We start from the raw sequence: 23,945 nt of genomic DNA, 5'->3' as shown, positions 1-23,945 counted from the left end.
GCAGCAGCCATGTTTATCAGGCTTCGAAGTCCATTTCCAAAGCCGCCACTTACGCTGCACTTCTCCCACTGTGACCGCTCTGCTGGGGCACCGGTCCAAACAATGTTTGGAGGAGCTTATTGCAGCTGTGGGGAGGGGGACTCGCTGAACATGTGTTTGGTCCAATGCTCTTATAGGGATGTTTCTTTAACGTAGGGGGGCTCATGCACAGAAAATATGGATATATTGTGATATCATAAATTGAAGTAGTTTTTATTATGTTGCCGAATATATAACTTTTATTTATTTTTTTATCAAACCTCTATCAAAACAGGAAATCCCTTAAGATTAAAGTCTCTTTTTCGAGGACAACGAACTGACTGCGTCTCTGAAATAAAAACCTGGTTCACTCTAAACTTTCTTAAATTAAACAGTGACAAAACCCAGGTTCTCCTCATTGGCACCAAATCCACTCTATCCAAAACCAACAGCTTCTCCCTCACTACTGATAACTCCTCCGTTTCACCCTCCCTGTCATCCTTGACAGCACACTATCCTTTCAATCCCACATCAATAACATTACCCGGTCTGCCTACTTCCACGTACGAAACATCAATCGTCTCCGCGCCTCCCTCACCCCCCACACTGCCGCCATCCTTGTCCACAGTCTCGTCACTTCCCGTCTGGATTACTGTAACTCCCTCCTCTTCGGCCTCCCTCACAAATCCATCCATAAACTTCAACTGGTCCAGAATTCAGCTGCCCGTATCATTACTCGAACCCCCTCCATCCACCACATCACTCCTGTCCTCCAACAGCTCCACTGGCTCCCGGTTCAGTTCCGTATTCAATTCAAAGTCCTCCCCATATCTGTCCGACCTCCTACTTGTTCCCACTCCCTCCCGCTCCCTCAGATCCTCTTCCTCCTTACACCTGTCTGTCCCCTCCGCCCGTCTCACCACGATGGGGAGCAGAGCATTCAGCCGCTCCTCGTCTCTATATTCATTACAACCCCAACTCAGAAACATCGATTCATTCCCCGATTTTAACACATCTGTTTAAATCTGCCTATTCCACATGACGCTAATTGCTTTGTCACTTTTATTGTTTTTCTTGTTTTGTTTGTTTTTTCTCTCTCTTTTAATGTGTATTTTGTGTATATATATATATATATCTATGTACGGTGTCCTTGAGTGCCGAGAAAGGCGCCTTCAAATAAAATTTATTATTATTATAATAGCATGATAGCACTGATGTTGAAAATCAGTGAACTGGCCCTTTAAAAAAGTTCCTGGGATGTCCTTTTCTGCATCAGAAACACCAACCAGGTTGATTGCTTTGAAGCTGGACCAGTATAAGATCAACCACCAAACATCTGGCGGTCCAAATATCGACTAGGTTCTCATCACTTTCCTTCTTTTCTAAGCCAGACGTGCACAAATCTCCAGAGCAACCATTCCTCTGCAAAGGGAAACTAAATAGTTGAGGCCTTTAGACCAGCACCAGCTCAAGTATGTAATTTGCATAATTAGTTCCAATCATTATGCGAGCAGAATTAAGAGAAATTAGAACACCTATTAAAACCAGGTGTAAATGCAAAGGCCTAATGAGATATCATATAAAGATAATATATGTAGATTCAAATCACATTTTAACTCCAAGTGTAATTTAGATCTAAAGTTATAGATAGTGTCATTAGACGGGTTACCAATCAACTACTCAATGAGGTGAGGCTTTTATTTTGAAGGCCTGGTTTGCTAACTTCTATCAAACAAAGACCATAATCAAAGTTTCATACAGTCACAAAGCAGCAAAGTGTTTTAATTACAACTCAGCTCCTTCATGTCTCCACGATGAAGATCAGAAAGACATCAACACAAGCCCACACGCAGAGCCGCAAGCCCGACAAATGAACAGCCACCTTGAGTTTCGTGTTGGCCGTTGTCATCCCTGCGAATGAAAAACCCACCTAACAGATGTTTGCACTCGAGTTAAATGTGTGTTAATGTATCTGGCAGCTGCACAGTCGTGTCGTTCCGCCACCGTTTGTTTCCCTCTGATGAAAAAATAAAGGCATTAAAAGGTGTCTTTTTGTGGGGAAACAAAAACTACACACAGAGCTCATGCGGTGCGGGAGCTACTGAGAGTTAATGAATTAAATTTGTCCTCCAAATGATGTCATCTAGAGGACACTTCATCCATGTATGCAGATCTATAAACAGATGAAACTGAAATATGATACGTGGCTTAAAACCTCATTAAAATGCGGTTTTGACGAAACGCAGTGTGTGAAGTTAGAGGGGAAGAAAGATGACACGCTTTGGATAATGAATGGGGCATCGTAATAAAAACAAAGCATCATGGCAGAAACCTAATGAAGCAAACACTGTAGTCGCTCTTAAATGATCCATTACGCCGACGACACGTGTGTGTTTCTGTGTACGCGGGCGTCTAAATCCCACATTAGCTGCTCATGGTGCTTATTTATCACTAAACTATTAACATATTTCCATTTTTGTGGGCGAATTCAGCTCACAAAAGGAAACGTGTGCAAGCTTTGAGGGATAAAAATGGCCAAAGCAATAATCTAACACGATGAAACCTTTCCAATATGCCTGACTCGGCGAGTGAGAGGATCCAGCGCCAGCCTGACATGATAACCATTGATTTCCACACCAATAGATCTTCATTCTCCAGTGTCCCTCTCTTCCTGTGTGATACACTCACTCTGCAGCGAGAAACACACTCTTCAAAAGAGCGGAGCAGCAACACGGTTTAAGCGTTGGCTGGCTTGGATATTATTATTTAGAGTGCTGCTTCTAAATGCAAACATGATAATCACAGTCTCCAGAGTCGGGATGGGCGTTTTAAGAAGAAATACTATCCGATATTCACTGCGAACTATTCGGCCGTTATTCAGACATAAGAGAGAGACAGACAGTAGTCGCTCTAAAATCACGACGCACAGTTGTTGTAGACTTTTGACATGCTTATTCTCCAGCTCTGAACCTCACAGCGCCACACCCGCTTAACCGGCACCTGGCACCAATGCCTTCTTCTTCTTTTGTTATTTAAAAGAAGTTAGCAAACATCTTTCAGATGCCCTCTGGCTGTAGTACCGCATTACATCCAGGTGCCAGTAAAAACAATGGATACATATGTTTTTAAGGTGAGATAATAGTGGCATGAACTTTACGATTTGTTATAAATTAATGACTATTGCAATGTTTGAAAATCAGGACCCATCCCTACCCCAGAGTAACATAATGGAGGCAAAGGGCAGTGTTGTGACCAAGTTATCTTTACTCAAGTATTAGTAGTATTATTCAGTCTGTATAAAGAGAAAGGCAAGGTGTTAACAGCCCGTCTAATAACGATATTATTGGCTAATTTATATAAACTGTTCAAAAAGTATGACAGTGAATTGTATCTGTATTATCTTGGCACAGACGCAGCCATGATGATGGTCTGGTCTGAGACCGTACTGAGTAGTAACGAGCGCGACTGATGAGGCTTCTATTTGGGGGCTTTGATGTTGCATGTTGCCATAGCGAGGAGTTTGACTGACAGCCAGTCATCCAATCATGACAATCACATACCGGGGAGCTTTTTGAGTCGTCCAATCATGATTCCTGGTTTGCGCTGCGTACATATTTGATAGTTAGACAGAAACTTCACAATTTTATCATTTTATATTGAACAGCTAGCGTTCATTCAACACACGCAAGTCATCCGAGTCATCAAAACAGTGACTCGAGTCGACTCGATTCCAGGTCACCAGGTCTCAAGTCCAAATCTCTCAGTGGGTCAGGGATGTTAAGAATAACTGAGGTTACAAATAAAAGCAGATGTCTTTATACTTTATAAACTATTTGATACTTTATACGAAGTTACCAATTACTTTCTATATTATTTTTTTTAAATTTTATTCTTTATATTTTAAAATGTTGCCTTTTTCAATTCTTTGATTTTTTTCTATTTTTGTTTTTAAATGATTTATAGTCATCTAATTTTGTCATTATCAAATTATTAATATTGCATTTTATGTTATTCTATATTATTATTATTATTATTTTATTATTCTTGATTTTTTTTTTCGATTTTTTTTTTTCAGGATTTCTATAATTTATATATTTATTTTTATTATTATTTCTATAATTATATAATTTATTATTCTATATTTATTAGTACAATTTTTAAAAATCTATTTAGTTTTTTAATTGTATTTATTTATTGATGCATATTGTCTTTCTTTCCTTATTTTATTAGCAACACTCCATGTTATCTCCCCGCTATTATTATCACTTTAATAAATACAAAGTATATCCATTTGTCTTCTTTGTGTTTGTGGACAAATGACACATTTCATTTCTGTTTATCTGAACTATACTGTATATGGATATTTAAAGGTCACTGAAGACATACTGTATATGCCTGTGCTATGAACATTTGACTCTCCTGAACAACTAAACTAAAAAATAAAAAGAAGTATTTCAAAATAAAACCCACTTGGGCTGCTTCAGAAACATCCATGAGGAGCTGCAGGACTTTTTTCAGTGGCGCTCTAATGGGCTTCAGTGAAGTGAGGATCACGCGTGTTTAGAAAGCGTGAGGTGTTCTCGGTAAATGTCAGAATCAAACTCCACCTACTAGAAATTCAGTGAGTGAATGTTTGGAGACAAGACCTCTGCTGGAGTGCTTATTAGGGATTTGTTTTGCCTGCTAGATTAGCACACAAACCAGCGCCGGGTTATAATTGGGAATGTGTTTTAACAGAGAGAAGCCACATTCATATTCTCCTCCTGAACGCGCCGCGGTTATGACTGACGCCAGTGCAAAAACTATTTAAGAAATCCTGAAGGACACAGGCTGTAGTTTCCACTGACAGCTCCGAAGGGGAAAATTGCCGGGCTGGCGTGTGAGTGAGTGAGCCGACAATTAAGTGTCTAGGAAGGATACAGGGGGAAATCAGGACCTTATTTCCATTTTGCATCGCTATCAGTTGCCATAGAAACCAAGTGTGACTACTGTGGCTAGCGGGTCATCAACACGGAGAGCAGAGAGATGCTTGATACTAATGAGGGGACAACATTAGGCTCTATTGAAGGGAGGGAAACAGAAAAGCTGGCAGACACAAGCCCAGATATGAGTCACGATCTTTGCCTGTTAAATAATCAATCCAAGCTGAATTAAAGGAGCAGTTCAACATTTTGGGAAGGAAGCTTATTTTACTTGCCTGACACAATGGCAAAAGCACACATTCTTTACTTAAGTAGCAGTACAGACTCTGGTAAATGTGAAAGTCATCATGTCATGTCTGTTGTGCGTTAATATGCCAGGGAATCGTCTTTCTTTGTGTTACTGTCCCTTTATTTTGGTTGAAATGGGTCCTGATGCTGGGAGGATGGTGAACGTCGATGCGACGTAAAAGTGATCCCCTGATTTGATGCATTAAAGGGCCAGTTCGCAGATTTTCAACCTCAACCTATCATGCTATTATAGGGAGCTAATGCCATCACTCTGTGCCTTTGGAGGACGCTATCCGCTTCTCCAATGGGCCCTGGAAAACCTCGCTAAACTGCACTTCCTCAATCTAGGACGCCCACCTCCGATGTCATGTCTCGTTCAAACTCATCAGGTTTGAAATGTAGACTGCAGACCTGAAGATTTTTTAGATGATCCACCGGTATATTCTCGTCGTATTTCGGATTCTGTACCGCTATGAGCCATTGCCTGCAGCGAAAACGGCAGTATTTCACTCCAGCGTATCTCGCTGGGCCGTTCCTTTCAGAGGGAGGGGAGCAATGCACGCTGGGTGTTGTAGGAATGTAGAATGGGCGAAACCACGAGTTGTTTGTACAACTTTCTCCACAGCTGTGGCTTTTTCCAGGGGCAAATTTCTCCTTAAAAGCTCAACAACTAACATTTGAACAAAGCGGCTTGAATATGTACAAATTAGAAAGTGAAACTTAGCAGGTAACATTTTAAATTTGTGGTAAAGCACAGATAACTGAAAACTCAACTTATGTACAGTACACATATACTGTATTTGCACTTTGCCTGTTAGCCTGTTAGCTTAGCTTAGCATGAAGACTGGAAACAGGGGATCCAACTTTCCTGGCTTGGTCCAAATTAACGAAATCTGCCAACAAGCATCCAAAGAGCTCAAGTGTAAAAAACTGATATTTAAAGGGGGGGGTATTATGCTAATTTCAAGCTTCATATTTCATTCTGTGATACCTGTGGTGTAGCTTAGCCTCATTAACTGTTAAAAGAAACTCATCAGGCCCTCATACAGCCTCTGCCTGAAACTACTCAGTCAGCTCGGCCCCTTAAAGAAACCCGGACTCTACGAGCCCTTTCTTCTGATTGGCCAGCTCTTCTGATGTCACAAAGTGCAGCGTGTAGAAAAAAATGTGTGAAACCTGGCGTTGACAGCAGCCTGCAGACTGAGCTGAGAAGCCTAGGGATTACTCCAACATACTTTTACCTACAGATTTCAAACCCACGTTTAGTCTGGACATCAAAACTGGAACATTATATATGTCTTAAAATGTGAAACAGCATAACACCCCCTCTTTAAGAGACTTCAGATGTCCAGTCTTTATGCTAAACTATGTGGCTGCATGTAACTTCCCCTTTCTCTCCCATGTATTTCCTCTCCATCTTTCCAATAAAAGTAAAAAATGGGGCATGCAAACAACCAAAAAAAGGACTGTTTCTTTAAGAGGGCTACCCAACAGGATTGTTATCGTTTATGGCGTTTAAGTTAGCCAGTGTGAAGGTAGCCTAAATCAAAGTGAAAACAACACCCTCTCTCTCAGCGCTTTGTTTTCAACCGACTGCTGTGAACTATACCTGTTATTTCACGCGATTGATCACACACGTATACATCAACACGGCGTTCGTTCCACTGCTCGGCTGAGCGCACTCCTCACAGTGAACCAACAGCTCGGGCGAGAGAGAGAGAACTGACGGAGCTGAAAAGCTATGGGGAAGATGTCTAATATACAGATATAGAAGTTTGGAGGAAATAAGGAGATGAGTGCGTGTGGAGATAATATAGAAAATAAAGACCTGTGCACTGTTTCCTTTCAGGTTGAAGTGGGCGCTCAGAGGTACCATGGTCATGCTCGAGAGCGACACGATGATTAACACAAGTGCAGACACAGCTCGGTGGAAACATGAGGAAGGAGCACAATGGAATAAATTTGCTGTTGATTAACCTTTAAAACTGAAAACACTCGGCTGATTGGAACAATTATGAAGAAGATAAAACAAAAAGAAAACGGAATATTGAAAGAAACGGTCGTGAATGACGTTAGATATCCGGCCTGAATTATTACCCCCGCTCTATCTGATGCCGATGTTACACAGCAGGGATGAAAAATAGGTATGTCTACCTGTGATATGTCTCATTTTGTGGGATTCCCCTCCACGTTCAGGGATGAAAAATGACCGTGTGTCAGGAGAGGAAGGACAAATATGTCCAACAGATAGGGAGAGTGGAGAACTCTTCTTTTCTATGAGTATATTACAATGTCCTGTTGGCTTCATCTAGCTGGGACCTCCAGCAGGCATTGGGGCGGTTTGCAGCCGAGTGTGACGCGGTTGGGATGCGAGTCAGCGCCTTCAACTCTGAGGCCATGGTTCTCTGCCGGAAAACGGTGGATTGCCCCCACCAGGTGGGGAGTGAGTCCCTGCCTCAAGCGAAGGAGTTCAGTTATCTCGGGGTCTTGTTCTCGAGTGAGGGTAAAATGGATCGTGAGATTGACAAACGGGTCGGCGCAGCATCAGCAGTAATGCGTGCGTTGTAGTGATGAAGAGGGAGGCGAGCTTGAAGGCAAAGCTTTCGATTTACCAGTCGATCTACGTTCCAACCCTCACCTGTGGTCTTATCTTTGGGTAGTGACCAAAAGAATGAGATCGTGGATACAAGCGGCCGAAATGAGATTCCTCCGGAGGGTAGAAGTAGGTCGAAGTAGAGCCGCTACTCCTTCGCATCGAAAAGAGCCAGTTGAGGTGGTTCGGGCATCTGGTTAGGATGCCTCAAGGGCGCCTCCCTTTGGAGGTTTTCCGGGCACATCCAACTGGGTGGAGACCCCGGGGCAGACCCTTGCTCGCTGGAGGGATTATTTATCCCAGTTGGCCTGGGAAAGCCTCGGAATCCCCAGGAGGAACTGGAAAACGTTGCTGGGGAGAGGGACGCCTGGGTCACCTTGTTTAGCCTGCTGCCGTCGCGACCCGGCCAAAGATAAGCAGAAGATTAAAATTACACTTGTTTCCCACCAAATTATACCAACTTTTAATTACAGTTAATGAGGAACCGCTTCATAAATTCTTATCTATTTCATCAGTTTACTTTTAAAGCATGTCCCTCTCCTTTGTGTCGACATAAGCTGAAGGGAAGACTCCTCCATGCTCTTCCTGAAATGTTCCGCATCCTCCCAGACACCGAGCCGCTCCGCTCTGCCCTCAGGTTGATTAGCCATTCAGTGGGTGGCCCTCTTCCCCGATACGCCATCGCCCTCATCTGCGCTCCGCTTTGATGATACACTGGAGAGCGGGAGCTGCGGCGGGTCAGCCGAGCGCCGTTCGCTGCATGCTTATGGGCAAGCATTCACTCTTTTATCAGCTGAAGCATAAATATTTATGACTTCGCATGAGGGGGGGTGTACAGTAAGCGCTTTCAGGCCCTGCTTTCTGACAAAATGCTGCTCCGCATGAGTGGTTACAGCGATGTCTGTTAACACGCTGCTGATGCAGTCAGATGTGACACTTGGTCTGACAGGCCGTGTCAAAAGAGCAGCGTGACGCATCGTCGCTACGAGCTGAATGTAACTCGGAGTGACTCAGAGATTGTGTTCAAGTTCAGTTTAAGTTTAAAGGATAAACAAACTACAAAAGACACTGCAGGGATCTATCAGACCGTCAGGCCAGCTGCTAATTGGCTCAATTCAGAAACGATTCTTCAGTTTGAATATTGACTTAACGAAAAGACCTCTCTCCATCCTTAAAGCCGTCATTCAACAGCACTCCTCTGCTCATTTGAGTCCTTAACATAAAGTTGTCTGAGCACCCTGAGGTTGACCTGAAGGCTTCCGTCTCAGACGTGGAATACTTCACATTAAGAGCCATCTGTCCTTCAGACAGGAGTGGGATGCAGAGAGGAGTTGAATAAGACTCATTTATGTTACAGACAGGCTTGAGAAACAGCATTAGAGGTTTCAGCAAGCAAAACAACATATGTTCACTTTGAAGCCCTGTAGAGGTATTTAAGATGGGAGCAAGAGAGAAAGTAGGGTGACATTATTACAGTGGGACAACATTTTTCCATCAGCCAGCAGTGGTTTGTCTGCTAGAGAGGGTAGGCGGAGCTAAGCGGCTGCTTTTCCGCTCTCTGCAAGTGTTGCGAGTAAACAGTAATCTACTATGTCTGAACAAACAAAGAAAAGATGGATGACTACAGATACAACTTCAAGAATAAGTGAGAATCCAAAGAAAAAGAAACAAACTCGACGCTCAGAAGAAGCAAACAGTCTGAAGACTATAGGAAAGCCAGGTCTTTCGAAGCGTAATTTGGAGGATGTTGTAGTTTAATTTTTCTCTAATAATCCAAATAATCCTACCGAGCAAGATTACAGTCACATTTTGTTTTTTTAAGATTATTTTTTTGGCTTTTGCCTTTATTTATAGGACAGCTGAAGATAGACAGGAAATGGGAGCAGAGAGTGGGGGATGACATGCACCGAATGATCGGCAGAACGGGAGTCGAACCTGCGATCAGTGCGACGAGGACTGCAGCTTCTGTACGTGGGGCGCCTGCTCCACCAACTGAGCCAAACCAGCGCCCCTACAGTCACATTTTTACACAAATGTAGCTCCGTGTAAGCTCAAGCAGGAAGATTGTTTCATACTCATTCACGTCACGTTGTCAGTTTCTCTCTCCCTGCTCTGGAAATCGGCTGATTATGGACTTTTAATATTCTAAGGACTAAACCAACCGGATTCAGCCTCGACTTATGTCGACCAATCATCCTGCTTCTGTCAAAATCTTTTTCTTTGCCCTTCTGCTGTAAGTTTGTCGTTCAATTCGTACTCTTTGTTATGTTATTTAGAGAGAGACCCGACATGAATCCACCATGAGCAGCACATTTGGCAACAGTGGCAGAAAATCTTCCTGAAACCTCTACTTGGGATAGAGGGAGATGCAGGATAGAGACAAATTCGATCATTGCGATCCTCCTCCACCCAAGTCACCTCCAATCCATCTCATCAGTGTCCAAGTCCAGCTCCTCAGCTCATCCTGCATCCTCACTTCACCACCACCACCAGAAGTGTCGAGACTCCACCAGGGATCCTATCCCGTTCTCAGCCTCACTACCCCTTCGAGTACATGAAGACGTCATTTGTCTGCGCACATTTCTTATCTCTCTCTCAAACTTGTACATAAATAATTGTTCACTCATAATGATTGAATTATGTTTCGGTCTGAAAGAAGAAGTTTTATCTGTTAAAGTCAACGAATTCTCTTTCGATGCACTGCTCATAACTCACAGATGAAACCTCTGACAAGTGGCGACAAGTACGCTTTAAAAACAGCTGATGAGAAGGGGTCAAAGGTCAAATGATAAGTAGATTGCAATAGATGAGTCAAAAGAGCAGCCAGGATGATTTCTGCAGCAAACAGTCCATATTCATTGCTTTGCTGTTGGCTGTCACTGCATCTGCTTGGACATAAATCAATGTCAGTCCTGACTTTGGCTTAAATCGAGCTTTCAGAGCTCAATGCTGGACCTCAGGAGACGCTGTGGAGCCTGAAGAAGCCCTGTAGCTGCATCCTTTCTTCTCTCTTCCCCCTCCAGGGGTCTTCAGACAGAGAAAGACCGTGTTCCTGCCTGGTTTTATCAGTTTGTTTATCCTTCCTCAATGCCATATCCCCCAGGCACGACAGCAGAGAACAGTGCACTGTCTGCAGCTGATTGATAAAACATGTAGCGCAGTTTGTTTCTCTCATTGACATACCTGAGCCTCCTAGCAATCTACTCTATCTCTATCCGTGTGTGATCAGGGCCTCTGTGTTGTTCGACCAGTGCAGGTTTGTTGTTGATACTGTATATTCTCTGGTAACCCTGGTGGCTTCCTGTTCCTTTGGATAATCCTCTGCCAAGACGCTTCCTTTCATTCCACTTTGGCTTCACTATTGCAAACCGCAGAAAATGACACTCCCTGTAAATATAAAGTCATAGAAAGCGAAAGTCCTCCTTGCTTCTGTTTCTCTTCCAAAAACAGGAAAAAGATTTACACCTCCAGCTTCAGGACAGGAAACAAACCACTCACATGGGATTGCTTGAGCAAAATGCTGAGCCTATCGGCTACAGCACACATGCAACACAGCTTTCCTGAACATCACAAGATTTTGTGCACTGAAACAAACTCCTTGGGGACTCTGCAGACTCCTGAGACCAAAGCGGATGCGGTTGCACCCAAAGTGGATGTGAGATTTATGAGTTTGTTATCTGATTTGGTGAGAAGATAGTGGAGCCACTTTGCACTCCAACATTTTTGTTCTCTCACATACTGACAAAGGATAGCAGACAAAGAAGAGAAGCAGGCGTTGAGGAAGTCTGAGTCTTTTTACTCCAGTTTCTCTGGACCATGTGGTGACTGCTGCCCTTGGTGCAAATCCTTGTTTGACACTACAGACCAACAAACTTCCAAATTTGATTATAAAGATGTTGCAGTAGCATCAAATAGACACAGGGCAGTGTTAATAATCATTTGGAGGTGTGTTTAAAGCAATCCGATAAATGTAAGCCCAATTTATACACCCCTTTTAACTCCTGAGGGAATTATCAGGCTCTTTAGCTGCTTATTGCTTCACTATGTTTCCATGCTAGTTGCATACTTTGTCTGCCGTTTGGTGCTGGGTGGGTAGAGTTCGGTGTAGGGGTAGAAGCAAAACAATGAGCTTGAAGACGCACTCCGTAGGGTGGAGGAGTAAATGGTAAATAGACTTATATATGTCACATTTACCCATTCACCCACTGATGGCAGAGGCTGCTACCTAAAGTGCCCACCAGAGAGTATGCCACCAGGAGCAATTTGGGTTTGACAAGGACACTTCAACATGTAGCCTGAGGGAGCTGGGGATCGAACCACCAACCTTCCGATTGAAAGACGACTGACTCTACCACTGAGCCACAGCCGCCCCCAAGGAGTTGGTTCACCACTTTGAAAAACCCCTCTGATGTGACACATTTTAGTCAGTGTTGATATGAAACATGAATACAGCAGCTTACAGGTAATTACGGGATAGTCACAAGCAGTGCCCATCAACCACCAGAGAGAGAGTTGGGGGAAGAGATGTACCGTGCAATTAACAATACTATGGCCACACAGAGATCAGATTAAATACAAACGATGAAAGACAAGAGCAAAGCCAAAGGAAGAGAAACTGTTACTGAGGATGCTGCTTGAATCTCTTTCAGAGTGAGGTCTAAAAATCTACTTGCCGTCCTGCTGTAACCCTGTTACAGAGACTAGCACAATTAATTGGCATTACGAGCTACTCATTAAGTCGGTTTGAATCCTTTTTATCAGATCGATCTCAGTTGGTTCATATTTATGATGTGTCCTCTGTGCACACCAAAGTTAGTCATGGAGTTCCACAAGGTTCTGTGCTCGGACCGATTCTTTTCACCTTATATATGCTTCCTCTGGGTAACTCCCTTAATTTTCATTGTTATGCAGATGATACTCATTTATACTTATCAATGAAGCCAGATGAAACCAATCGGCTATCCAAACTAGAAGCATGCCTTAAGGACAAATAAAGACAAACAAAATTTGATTTGATTTGAATTAGCGCTTATTACCACAGCTGCTGCAAAAGGGAATGAAATTGAGAATTTAAATCACTGACGTCTTAAATATGAGAGATGGTGGACAGATGGACAACTTAAAGAGCACATTTTGAATGCTCAGGGAAAAAAGTAGACAAAAGTGCATGCACTGCTGCAACAGATGTCCCCTCGCCCTGTTCTGCCATATTGGACAGACTCATTAGTTTCTTCCTTTAATTCACACAGACCAAATGGTGTTCCTTCAGATCACATTCGTCTCTTCCAGGCTCGGCTCGGGGGCTCGTCTAAATGCGAGATTCTTCAGGGATCAACAGAAAAAGTGTTCTCGAGGTGAAGTAAAGTTCACTTTAACGCGCCTCCCTGAGGGCGTGGCTCCCTCAGAGAGCGCTGCTCCTCTCAGGACGCTCTGCTCAGCTGAATGTCCCGTCTCGGCAGCACACGGCGAGAGTCGTGTCGCTGCAATAATAGGTCGCACCTCATTGAGCAGGCTTATTGGATCTTCCTCACAAGTGAGGTAAGTGGTGTGCTAAATTGAATGCAATTCATAGTTTTTGGGCGGAGGGCCGCTCTAATATTACATTAGGCGAGGGAGAATTACATAGGCAGAGACAATATTGCAGCTGTTGAAGCGTTACGGGACGCCGCTGGCCTTAGTGAAATCACATTTCAATCACTCCAGCGGTCTCAGGTGACTCGCTGTAAATGAGGACAAATGAGAAAATTAAAATGACATCCTTCGATTTTTGGGCCACAGAGCCCGGAGCCATCGCTAATTGAAATTTTCAGTCACATTAAAAGAACAAAGGGAACAAAATGCCGCCAATGGTAGCAGGAGCGGCTATAAGTGTGCCGATGATGGACTGATCTGAGTCAGTGGAGCCGAATCTGTCAAAGCTGACAGCTCTGTTACGATACAGCTGGAGGTTTAAGTGTGCGCATTCAACCTGAATTTGCAGCTCAGTCACTGCACATCACTGGCTGCCGTATCAGACGATCACAACACTGTAAACAAGCTGGGAAATAGGTCAACTTCATGTTCTCGCCTTGTTACCAGCTCAACAACACTTCAGTGATCATCAACAAGCTTTACATTATAGGTGTCTGTATATGTAGTAACAACAGCCGTTAGTTGTTTGTATAAACCGGTTCAATCAATTACTACTAATTAACTGGCTGAACAACATGACTGACTCCTACTGTATTTTCCTGTAGAGAAGCAGCTCCTGAGCACAGGTTAACCTTGGGCACCTGCACACTCGAATCTCTTGTCGCCTTGAGAAAAAAACGAGCGAGTGGTGTTCAACAGCAACAACAAGACCTGTGTATGCAGAGGAAAGCGGACCCCTAATGAATGCTAATCTGCTGACACTTCGTGAAGAGGAGCATGCGCCTGCTTGTATCTCTCTGCAGAGCTTCCTTTAGAAGTGAACACGAGCCGGGTTCTGGTTTTGTATGCGGAGAGGCGGTTGGTGATAGTGACTTATACCGAGGAAACAAGATTGTTTGCTGGGCTTTGTCACTCGAAGAGGATTATGCTTCACAACTAAACTATCCCACTGCTGGTTTACGAGTGTTTAATGCTGTCTGAGATAATCAGGAGTTTTTGCGTTCTCAGGCTTCTGCAGGAGCATTTAGCGTAGATGTGGCAACTGCTCCATGACCCATCAGTTAAAGAAGACAGTAGCGTTAAGGTGAGACATGAGCCTGTCATACTGGTGACCCAGGGTGTGATGCAGCTCTCCAGAAGCTATAGAGGTCCGTTGGCAACACAACAGTGTCAGCATATAGTGACGTACAACACCCACGTTTGGCAGCAGCCATGGTTGACGGTATTAGGCAATGAAACCGAGCGCATGTGCCATAAAATCTTGTGATAAACTGGTGACGCTACATGAAATATACACTTCACCGTATGAGCCCCAACAATGTTTTTGGTACCAAAACGTTGACCAGGATGTTTTGTGGTTTTGCAAATCTCGGAGCCCTTGGCTACCGTCTGAGAAGGTTTAAGCCTCTTAAAGCAACAGCTGATGTTTTCATGCTTCTGGTTTAGCCTGCGTATTTCACAATAACGGATAAGGAACATCTGGGGCCTATACTATGACTTTTCGTGATCTGGCTTAACTTACCCTGACAAAGGCAACCGTGCTAAACTGTCACACAACGCTGGTTATCACCTCAGACTGTGTAAATAGGCAAATATGATAGTAGCTATCACTGCTCCATCATTAGAGCACCATCTCAGATGCACAGCTGTAGACAGATTTAGACTGTATTCTCTCAGCCCACTGTATCAAACGGACCCGTGGAGCAAATAAAACATAAACAGCCTATAAAACCACAATTTAAAGCAGTACGAGTGCTTACTTTGAGTACAAAAGTACTTCAGTCTTCAGTCTGTTTTTATCAGTCTCTGTTGTGGATGTATCAGTAAAGCCCAATAAATATATTTCGGTAAACAGGAAGTCTTTTACCGGTCTCTTTCTCCTTCCTCCCTCTCACGATCTGCTCACAGAGCTCCTAAATCGAGAGACTGATTGGTCAGTAGGTGGTGCTTAGTTCAAGTTGGTCTCTTATCTCGGACATAACCTGCTCCGGAGCAGCGTAAGTTACCATGGTGATCTAACCCGGGAAGAAGTGAACCTTAGCTTCGTAGTGCTGAAAACTTGGAGTTAACCCTGAAGTTACCCATAGTGTACCCCCCCGGACCAAGACTTTCTTGTCATTGTTTTCCTGCATGACAACAAAGCTTGGTCAAATGTTATTGGTCAACAATACAACTATACCACTTCTGATACCATCACAAATCTTCAGCTAACAAATGAGTGACTCACCGTTGACGACCACAGCGATGTCCACAAAGTCAATCTCGCCGCGGGCCTCCACGCTGGCCTCGCAGCGGTACACGCCCTCGTCGGCCTTGGTCACCTGATGGATCTGGAGGTTGTTGTTTGCCAGCACCAGGTACCTGCCTTCACAGCACGGGCGAAGAGGAGGACGGACAGATAGAAAGACAGAGAGAGAGAGAGCGGGAGGAGGGAAACGACAAAAGAAACAACAGTGTATGATAGAGAGAGAAGCGAGATAAGAAAGTTAGGAAAACAGCAGGAGAAAATTGCCATCTCCACTCTCCAGTAGCTCCACTGTCAATCTTCACTTCAGCACATTTACCTGATAAAGTCCACACAGATAAACACTCGCGCAATTACAGTTCCAAATAGTCTCCGCTCTCTCTCCATTGTGGCTGCGGGGAGATTGGCCGGAAGTGATGAGGCCTCTATCTCATTTCTCTCAAGCAAAGATATTTATAACCGGGCGTCGTAATTAGAGTGAAATGATTAAAAAAAAAAGAAGGGGGGTTCTTCTGCATCCATGTTTCATCATCGGCGTGGCACTGAGGATTTGAATTTCAATTATAAGACGTGACAGATTCAAGGGGTCACTCTTTCTAATCAGTGCTCAGGCGGGCGTTTGTCTGGATGGCGGACGGGGTGGAGAGGGGTGTAAATCAGGGAGGATATAATGAATCTCCTCGTTGCCGTTATTGCACCTGCCGTCTATCACAAAATAATATTGGAAGATAATCTGTTCTCTGATTGCTTCTCTACTGTTATCTGTCTTTTTAGCTCATTAAGTGGACCACCCTCCTGATATTTTAAACCAATAAAGCAACCGCAACGTGACTGTGGATTAGCTTTAAATAGCTCTTTACAATAGATGCCGGGTTGCGCTTCATCTCACGGGGAAGCAGCATCTTCGAATGTCACCATCCGACCGCTGGATAATCCACCCTCACTCGCTTGTTAACATGGTTTGCGTCCAAGTTCTACGCCTCCTCCACGCCTGATGGGCTTTCTATTCATAGAATTTGATATCCTTGTCTTATTGTGAAGCCACACAATGGAAGGAAAAAGCATTTCCTCGAGAACGGTATTTTTGGCACATTAACGCGTCGTTTCAATAGGAATGAGATTTGGGCGGATCGGGCCTCGTGAGCATTTTCCTCTCTCAATAATCAAGTGTGTTTGGCAGGTTTACATTCAAAATGTAATCCATGTGAGAGGCTGCTTAGCTGCAACTTTTATTTTGTCTGCTGCTAGAATAATCAAGATTAGTTACACAGCACTGCGTGAAGTTTCTTTATCGAACGCTTCATACTTACCTGACGAAGTGTGTTACAAAATTTACTCTTTAACAGATTTCTGAAACTACTAGAATGACCATAGCAGTCATTTTGACTGCTCAGACATTATTTGCATATCATTTGAAGCTATAGCTAGATTTTAGCTTCACAGAGCATAAAAAACAAAACAAACAATAGAGCAGGAGAAAGAGCGGGAAAATGTAGCAAATAGTGAAATATGACACCCCTTGTGAAAAGCATGCAGTCAATTTGACTGCCATGGTCATTCGAGGTAGTAATACTCAGATCTCTTTTGTGTTTTGAAATTGTAATGATAAAACAACGTTAGAATAAAATATACACACATTTAGGAAAAGTCAGGGTCCTATTGGTACATAGGTTTTATTTAAACAAAGTTATGACGTTGCAAATTTTGAAAGCAGTCAAAATGACTGCCTTGGTAGTTCAAGTGTTAAAGCCCAGAAAAATTGGGGTTACAGTCGTAACCTTTTCCTAATAACTTTAAATATTAATTACATAAAAAACTTTAAAAATTATCATTGGTTTTTCAGCCATAATTGTGGTCAAAGAAAAATATTGTTCCCATTCAGGTTTTAAAGGGACCACGCTTTTTTGTTTTGAGTTTTTTGTACATAAACAAATGTTTACGTTCTCTCCGAAATCATCTTGTGTAAAACCGTTACGAATCTTCTATGTAATTTCTTCCTCGTAAAAACATGTGCAAAGAGGATTTTTTTAGAGCAGCATTTGAAAGCTATTTTGTTTACACTTATGTTTGTTGACACCAGCAGGTGTCTTCTTCTTTGTCTTTGTGGTGCAGTGCTGCAGAATAGTGCTTGCTAGTCGTGTGTTATTGTGCACAAGATACTTAACAAAACGGGGTTTCTTAAAAAAGGGTTGCTCCAAAAACTCCACAGGGTACCTTTAATTACTGTAATAGTTAACCTACTTAGGAGCTAATTGCCGAGCTAAAAGTCTTTCTTTAAAAAAGCCACTAATTATGACAGTGATAGACATTAAAAAACATCACATTGCTCACAAATTTATACTTATTTTCACCTCCAAAATGTAGCAATAATAGAAGAACAGTCTTACAATAAAAGAAAGTGATGTTATTGTGAAAGATGGTCATGAAAACTTACTGTGGTGCTCCTCAGTGATCTCTTTGTCCTGGTAGTACCACACCACCACGGGCACCGGTGAACTAATGACATCACACACCACCTCGGCCGTCTCGCCGTGGCGGAACTCCTGCGGTGATTGAACATCCCGAAACGTCAGCCTCTCTGAAAGATCAAACAAGATGGAGATTGAACAGCTTTCTTCTTCTGCGAGCATTCAGAGCAGACAATTTACTGCAGGTCTGAACATCAAAAGGAAAATTGGGGGGGGGGACGGTTGCTTTAAAATATATTTCCCTCCAATTTTCTGCCTGGGTGGCACCCTGTTTGCCTTTTTAAGGTTGTTTTCTAGTTTTGTTGATAATGCAGGTTAAAGTGTTTGGATGGCCTTGAATTGGACACCTGGCAGTCTGCAGTGCTGTCCTGAAAAGAACAAAAATGCTGGATGCAAAAGACTGATAAAAAAAACTCTTCTTGCAGGACAGAATACTTAGGTTTTAGTAGCACTTAACATTTCTGATAAATCACCTCATACTCTCCTGTAGTCAATCATGTCATTATAAAAAGAGTCTACAGCCAACCTAGCAGCCCTGCGAGGATACACCTTTAAGCCCCGCAGTAAGCTAAATGCTAACATTGGAATGCTAGCATGCTCATTGCTGACAATGCTGAAACACACATTTTTACAGTGTCACTATATTTGTGTCCATGACTGTAATACATTTCTTGGCGATGATTTAATCGTTTTTTGAAATTTTCAAACAAAGCAGTTGAGCTAAATGCTAACATTAGCATGCACAGTGACAAAGCTAAAATGCTGATGTTTAGCAGCTGTAGTTTTTTAACCATCTTAGTGTCCATGACTGTACCATGACTTTTCTTTATGTTTTAGTTAATCAATTCTCAACCAAAGCAGTTGAGCTAAATGCTAACATTGTCATGCTAACATGCTCAGTGACAAAACTGAAATGCTGATGTTTAGCTAGCATAATGTTGTCATGTTTACCATACTTAGTGGCCATGGCTGTACCAAATGTCAGAGCAATCTTGACCTACAAACCACAGCAGCATGCCAACAGAATGATCATTTAGCACAGCTGTCATGGGACGTAACACCACATAATTCAGACCTTTAGTATCAGCAATCCTTCTAAATACTGCTTTGACAGACACAGTTAAGGCTATTCATGGTGAGACAGCACAGGAGACAGAAGGGTGGCAGTATCTGTTGCTGCCAATCACACCCATGACAAAAGAATCAATGAGCAGAGATATTCTGCAGCTTCACTGTTTGCAGAATTAGACACGAACAGAGGCAGCCTTTAATTCACTCTCTTGGTTCCATGAACACTTAAATAACAGAATTCCCTCTGTGCCAGTTTGGAGCTGTGTCCTCTTAACATTTGGTGTTTTGACAAATTTCTTTTATGAGGACACTTCTCTTCTCACGTGATTTTCTGGCAACGCGAGCCCTGCAACCACCTGCTATCATCTGTGTTCTGTATTGTGAAGGTGTGAATAAATCAACGCCCGCTCCCCTATCAGTCTCTTCCGTTAGCGAGGCTCGGGCATTAGCATTTTGCTGTGTGATTTATGCCAGGCTGCTCCCTAAAATGAGCTTTCTCTCCCCCGACTGCACCCTCCGCCCGCGAACGTGCCTGGCATCGCAGTGTCATCATTAACTTCAAGGATGCCGTTGCATGTTTTTCGTCATTCACTCAGTTGGTTTCATATCATTCCCTCCTTGTGTCCTTTTTATTTCCAAAATCTGCTGCTCTCTCACTCAGGTTTGAACCCCTCTGGTGTCACTTTTGCCTCCCTGTTTGTATCCATTTCCTTTCTCTTTTGTTGTCAGTGCTCTACAAGAGAGTCAGTGAGGGAAACATCCTCTCCAGAGTAACACTCTGCTGCACACTTGACACTGCCGAATGGAGAATATACTCAGTACTCTGGAGTTTCTCTTCTGTTGTCTGTCTCCACATCACTGCAAGGATAACTGCCTGAAACCAAGACAAGCCAATTTCCCTGGACCTCTGTCAACTGGGATGCAGATTGGTTCCTGTCTTTACCAGCAAATTATGCTGGTTTTGGAAAATGGGCTTATGCAGCACATTTGCTTTGTCTATTAATAAACTGAGAGGAAATGAAAGGAGCTGACTCCGACATTGTTCTTAGGTTATTAACAATTTCTTCTCACCCTATAGGACAGTAAAGTCACCATTTTGCTGCAGTTATTTAAGCTATGTTTGAATTATGAGATCAGTAAACATGAGTTTTCATTACGGGAAAACGATATGTGCATGAGTTTTTCACAACTGGCGGTGCGAGCAGCTCTATGTGGCTGTAAAAAGGCACAGGGATGATCTGAGCTAACATGCTAACGTTTACTAATTATCAATTTACACAAAGTAAAGTTGAGGCTAATGTAAATGCCATTCGCTTTGTAAGTATTGGTCATAAGCCAAAGTATTGGACACAATGGAATTTACAATTCAGCCCAGAGATTTTTCACTCTTAACAAGGAATCGAACCAAATGGTTGTGCTCCAGAAAAAGTCCGAGGGTTCGTCCTCTGGGGACCAAGAATTATTGAACAAATGAAAGAAAATTCAGTGTTAATATTGAGATTTTTCTTACTGGATAATTTGTCCTATGTTTGGTGCAAGAGTCACTCCAAGGTTAATCCTCTGGGGACTTTAAATATCTATCAAATTAAATGGCAATCAAGACAGTATTTCTCATGATACATAACTGTCCCTTAGACATTGCTATGCGTAGAGCCATGCCACTAGCCTAGCAAAATAACAGGGAAGCCAGCAAGCAGCACTTTATGTTTGTATGAAGTTAACCCAGGTAAAGCTTCCTGTTTTGGATTTAAAATTGATCTGCCACTCACTGTAGCACCACTGTAACAGGCCATCATGGAGATGTCAACAACTACTGAGAGGATGTCAACACTTTCCCTCCCATAGGTCGTGAATTTCGTGTACAACATGTTGTAGCGCACGGGCCCGTGCACCGCCCGAGGAGTCCTCGCCTGCTCCGACCGAGCGCTTGGCAGAATGGCTGGCTGGAGCTTCAGGCAGGTTTTTCCATCCGCATGCTGCTCATGCAATCTACACTGCGAGGCCCCGAGTGAGTGACGCCCAGTTGCCATGGAAACAATGGTTTTCAGGGAGCTGGTTATGTGGTGAATGAGGCGAGGGCTGAGCAGTGGCAGGTGTGATTGAGGCTGTGATGTCTCCCCTAATGGTTCGCTGGGCCAGGATGGAAAAGGCAACCACACAGCAGGTGATGATTTCCAGAGTGTGTGCACATATGATTGTGTGTACCCGTGCATGTGTGTCTACTGGAATCAAACCCCTGTTCCTTCAAGTTTCCTCTAATCTAACTTGGGGAAGACTTCTGATCAAAGTCCCGGAGTATCTTCCATTTGGGTTATACGAATTTCCTTTGTTTTTAATATAATCTTTTATTCTGTTTCTCTTTTGAATCAATACTGTTGAGCTAATTTTGCAGAAGGAAGTGACCTCATTGTCCCGAGAAGTGGCTGCAATCCTGGTCCAACATGGTTTTTCAAATTCTTCCCCTTAGCAAATCCCAGGAACAAGCTGGTAGTGCTTAAGTTGGATGTCTTTCTCAAGGACGCTCGAGCAAGACAAATGCTGGTTGATTCACTGCTCTGAACCTGCAAGGGGACACTTCCTGTAACCACTGAGCCACCCCCGCCTCGTAACATTAAGTTTTTGTCCGAGAAAAAAGTGATGGGTCAGCAAGGCGGGTTGGCCTCCGTGCCACATCCCTCATTATGCCTGGCAGGATCCAAGTCCCAGGGCGTTACTAGCCGTCATTATACTTTAATCACAAGAAGGAGTTTAACACACACTCTCACACACACACACAGTCGGAGGTACACATGAATCCAACATGAGCATGCACACAGGTAGAGCTGCCTTTTCCAACAGCTTGTGGCTGTGGTGAGGCAGGGAATATGAATAGGCTGACCATCGCTGTGATCAAACACTCATGCGAGAGGTTTATTCTCTTCATGTCTGCCTGTCTAAATCTCCTCGGGAGGTAAACACAGAGCATCTGCAGGTACATTTTTTAAATGTGTGTGTGCGTGCATGTTATCTGTCAAGCTTACGGTAGATTTCCAGCACGACCGAGGCCTCCTCCGTGTGACCACTGGCGTCGGTGGCCTGGCAGCGGTAGATGCCCGCGTCCTCGATGATGGCGTTGTAAATGATGAGCCTGGATCGTGACGTCTCCGAGTGGAGCGCCATTCGCTTGGACGCCACGATGCGCTCGCCTTGGGGGTTGTACCACTCCAGCCGCACTGGCTCGCCAATAGCTAGGAGCAAGGTCAGAGAAAGAGAGATTAAATAAAGTGATTGTGATTAACAAATGATACTCTTTTTTTTTTTGCCAGGCGAGGCAGGATGGTATCAAGGTTCTGTTTGCCTTTTCATGTTTACATTGATTGCTTAGCAGAGAGAGATGTTTCCATGTTTACTCCCACTCACACCTGGGATCTATTCAGAACAGCAGTTGACATTTAACTGCCTGAGGACATTTATTACTTTCCTCCAAGTTGTCTCTTGTTGACTTTCAATAGTTTTATGTATTTTCCAAAATGGACAGCTAAGTTCAACCTTCCAGTCCCGCGAATATTAGTGAAAATATTAGATTTCCCGTGAGAGACATTCTCTATGCATGAAGCTAGCCAGGCTGAAAGACTCTCAGGCTGCAGTATGTCTGCGATGAAAATGCAGTGTGATAACAGCTGGTTGGCTCTCCTGCTTTGTGTATGCAGCTAATGAGCCGTACAGCTTCAAATATTTTAGTCCACTGTACCCGAAACTTTCTGGAAAGTTCTGCTAAGGGAGCTTTCAAGGCGGGATCAGATCCTGGCATTGTGGCTTTGAATGTGAACCCACCACGAACAACCTGTTAAAGTCTGATTTGGAAATGCTTTTTAATCTTTAAAGATTGTGGCATTTGCACGACTAGAAAAGAGATAAAACTATTTCTTAGAAATAATTTAGTCAATGATAATCACCTTCTGCAACAAGCTGAGCATGATGTACATTTTGTATGCAGCACTGCGATCAAAAGTGCTTCTAATTTACTTAATTTCAGTAAGATTTCCCAAGTCAACACCACCGCATTTCTGCTCACGTTGCTCTGCTGAACAGCTGAGACCCATCCGATGTTGTTGTTGGTAAACATATGGCCTGGAATCATACGATTCGGGTATAATCTTGGATTTACATAGCTAATAAGTCTGTAAAGGAATAGGGACATATGTAGGCTGTAAATTCCAATCTTATTTCCAAGATTATGCATGTATACAAACGCTAAATGCAGAAAAACAAGGCGGGCCTGATCCAAACCGAACGTGTATCCTAATTAAAGCGGCCTCCATGTGTAGCCGGTGAACTCATCTGGCCTCTGCAGGGGATGATAGGGCCATCTGCAAGCAGCAGGTGCCCCTTGCCTGTAAATTCTGCAAATCAAAGTGTCAGTGGAGAGGGCTTCTACCTGGCCTATCAATCAGCCGGAGCCTTGAACAAGAGGATAGACGGACAGAGGCTCGTCCGGTCCTTGAGAGGCAGGTGGCTGGGTTTAAATAAGCTTACAAAAGACGAAGGAGACGAAAATAGAAGCAATACGAGTTCGTGACACGTGTCGTGTTGAGGAATATAGCTGTAGCTTGTGGCAAGAGATAAGCCCAGAAAGAGAGAGAGGGAAGCAGGCAGTTTGGATGCTCTCCTTTCCCTTCCGTAACTATCTGGAAGATGCCCTTGAGCAAAGCCTTTAACCTCCAGCTGCT

General features: G+C 43.4%; 1 protein-coding gene across 2 annotated transcripts in view; it reads right to left on the bottom strand.

Annotated features, from left to right (window-relative positions):
* The window catches only part of LOC138603583 (neural cell adhesion molecule 2-like), a 303,677-nt gene that overhangs the window by 73,560 nt on the left and 206,172 nt on the right, over positions 1–23,945 (bottom strand). For both annotated transcript variants that reach the window (XM_069675446.1, XM_069675445.1), the window contains exons 3-5: positions 22,257–22,463; positions 18,132–18,275; positions 15,680–15,817 (exon numbers count right to left, since the gene is read on the bottom strand). In XM_069675446.1, the coding sequence (XP_069531547.1) occupies positions 15,680–15,817; positions 18,132–18,275; positions 22,257–22,463 (489 nt within the window). The remainder of the gene's footprint in view (positions 1–15,679; positions 15,818–18,131; positions 18,276–22,256; positions 22,464–23,945) is intronic.

Source organism: Semicossyphus pulcher, unplaced genomic scaffold (assembly GCF_022749685.1).
Source record: "Semicossyphus pulcher isolate SPU_LCO1_2020_fin unplaced genomic scaffold, fSemPul1.0.p SCAF_24, whole genome shotgun sequence".
Taxonomy (NCBI): domain Eukaryota; kingdom Metazoa; phylum Chordata; class Actinopteri; order Labriformes; family Labridae; genus Semicossyphus; species Semicossyphus pulcher.
The sequence above is the reverse complement of the archived record's forward strand: the minus strand, read 5'-3'. Positions and strand labels throughout refer to the sequence as shown.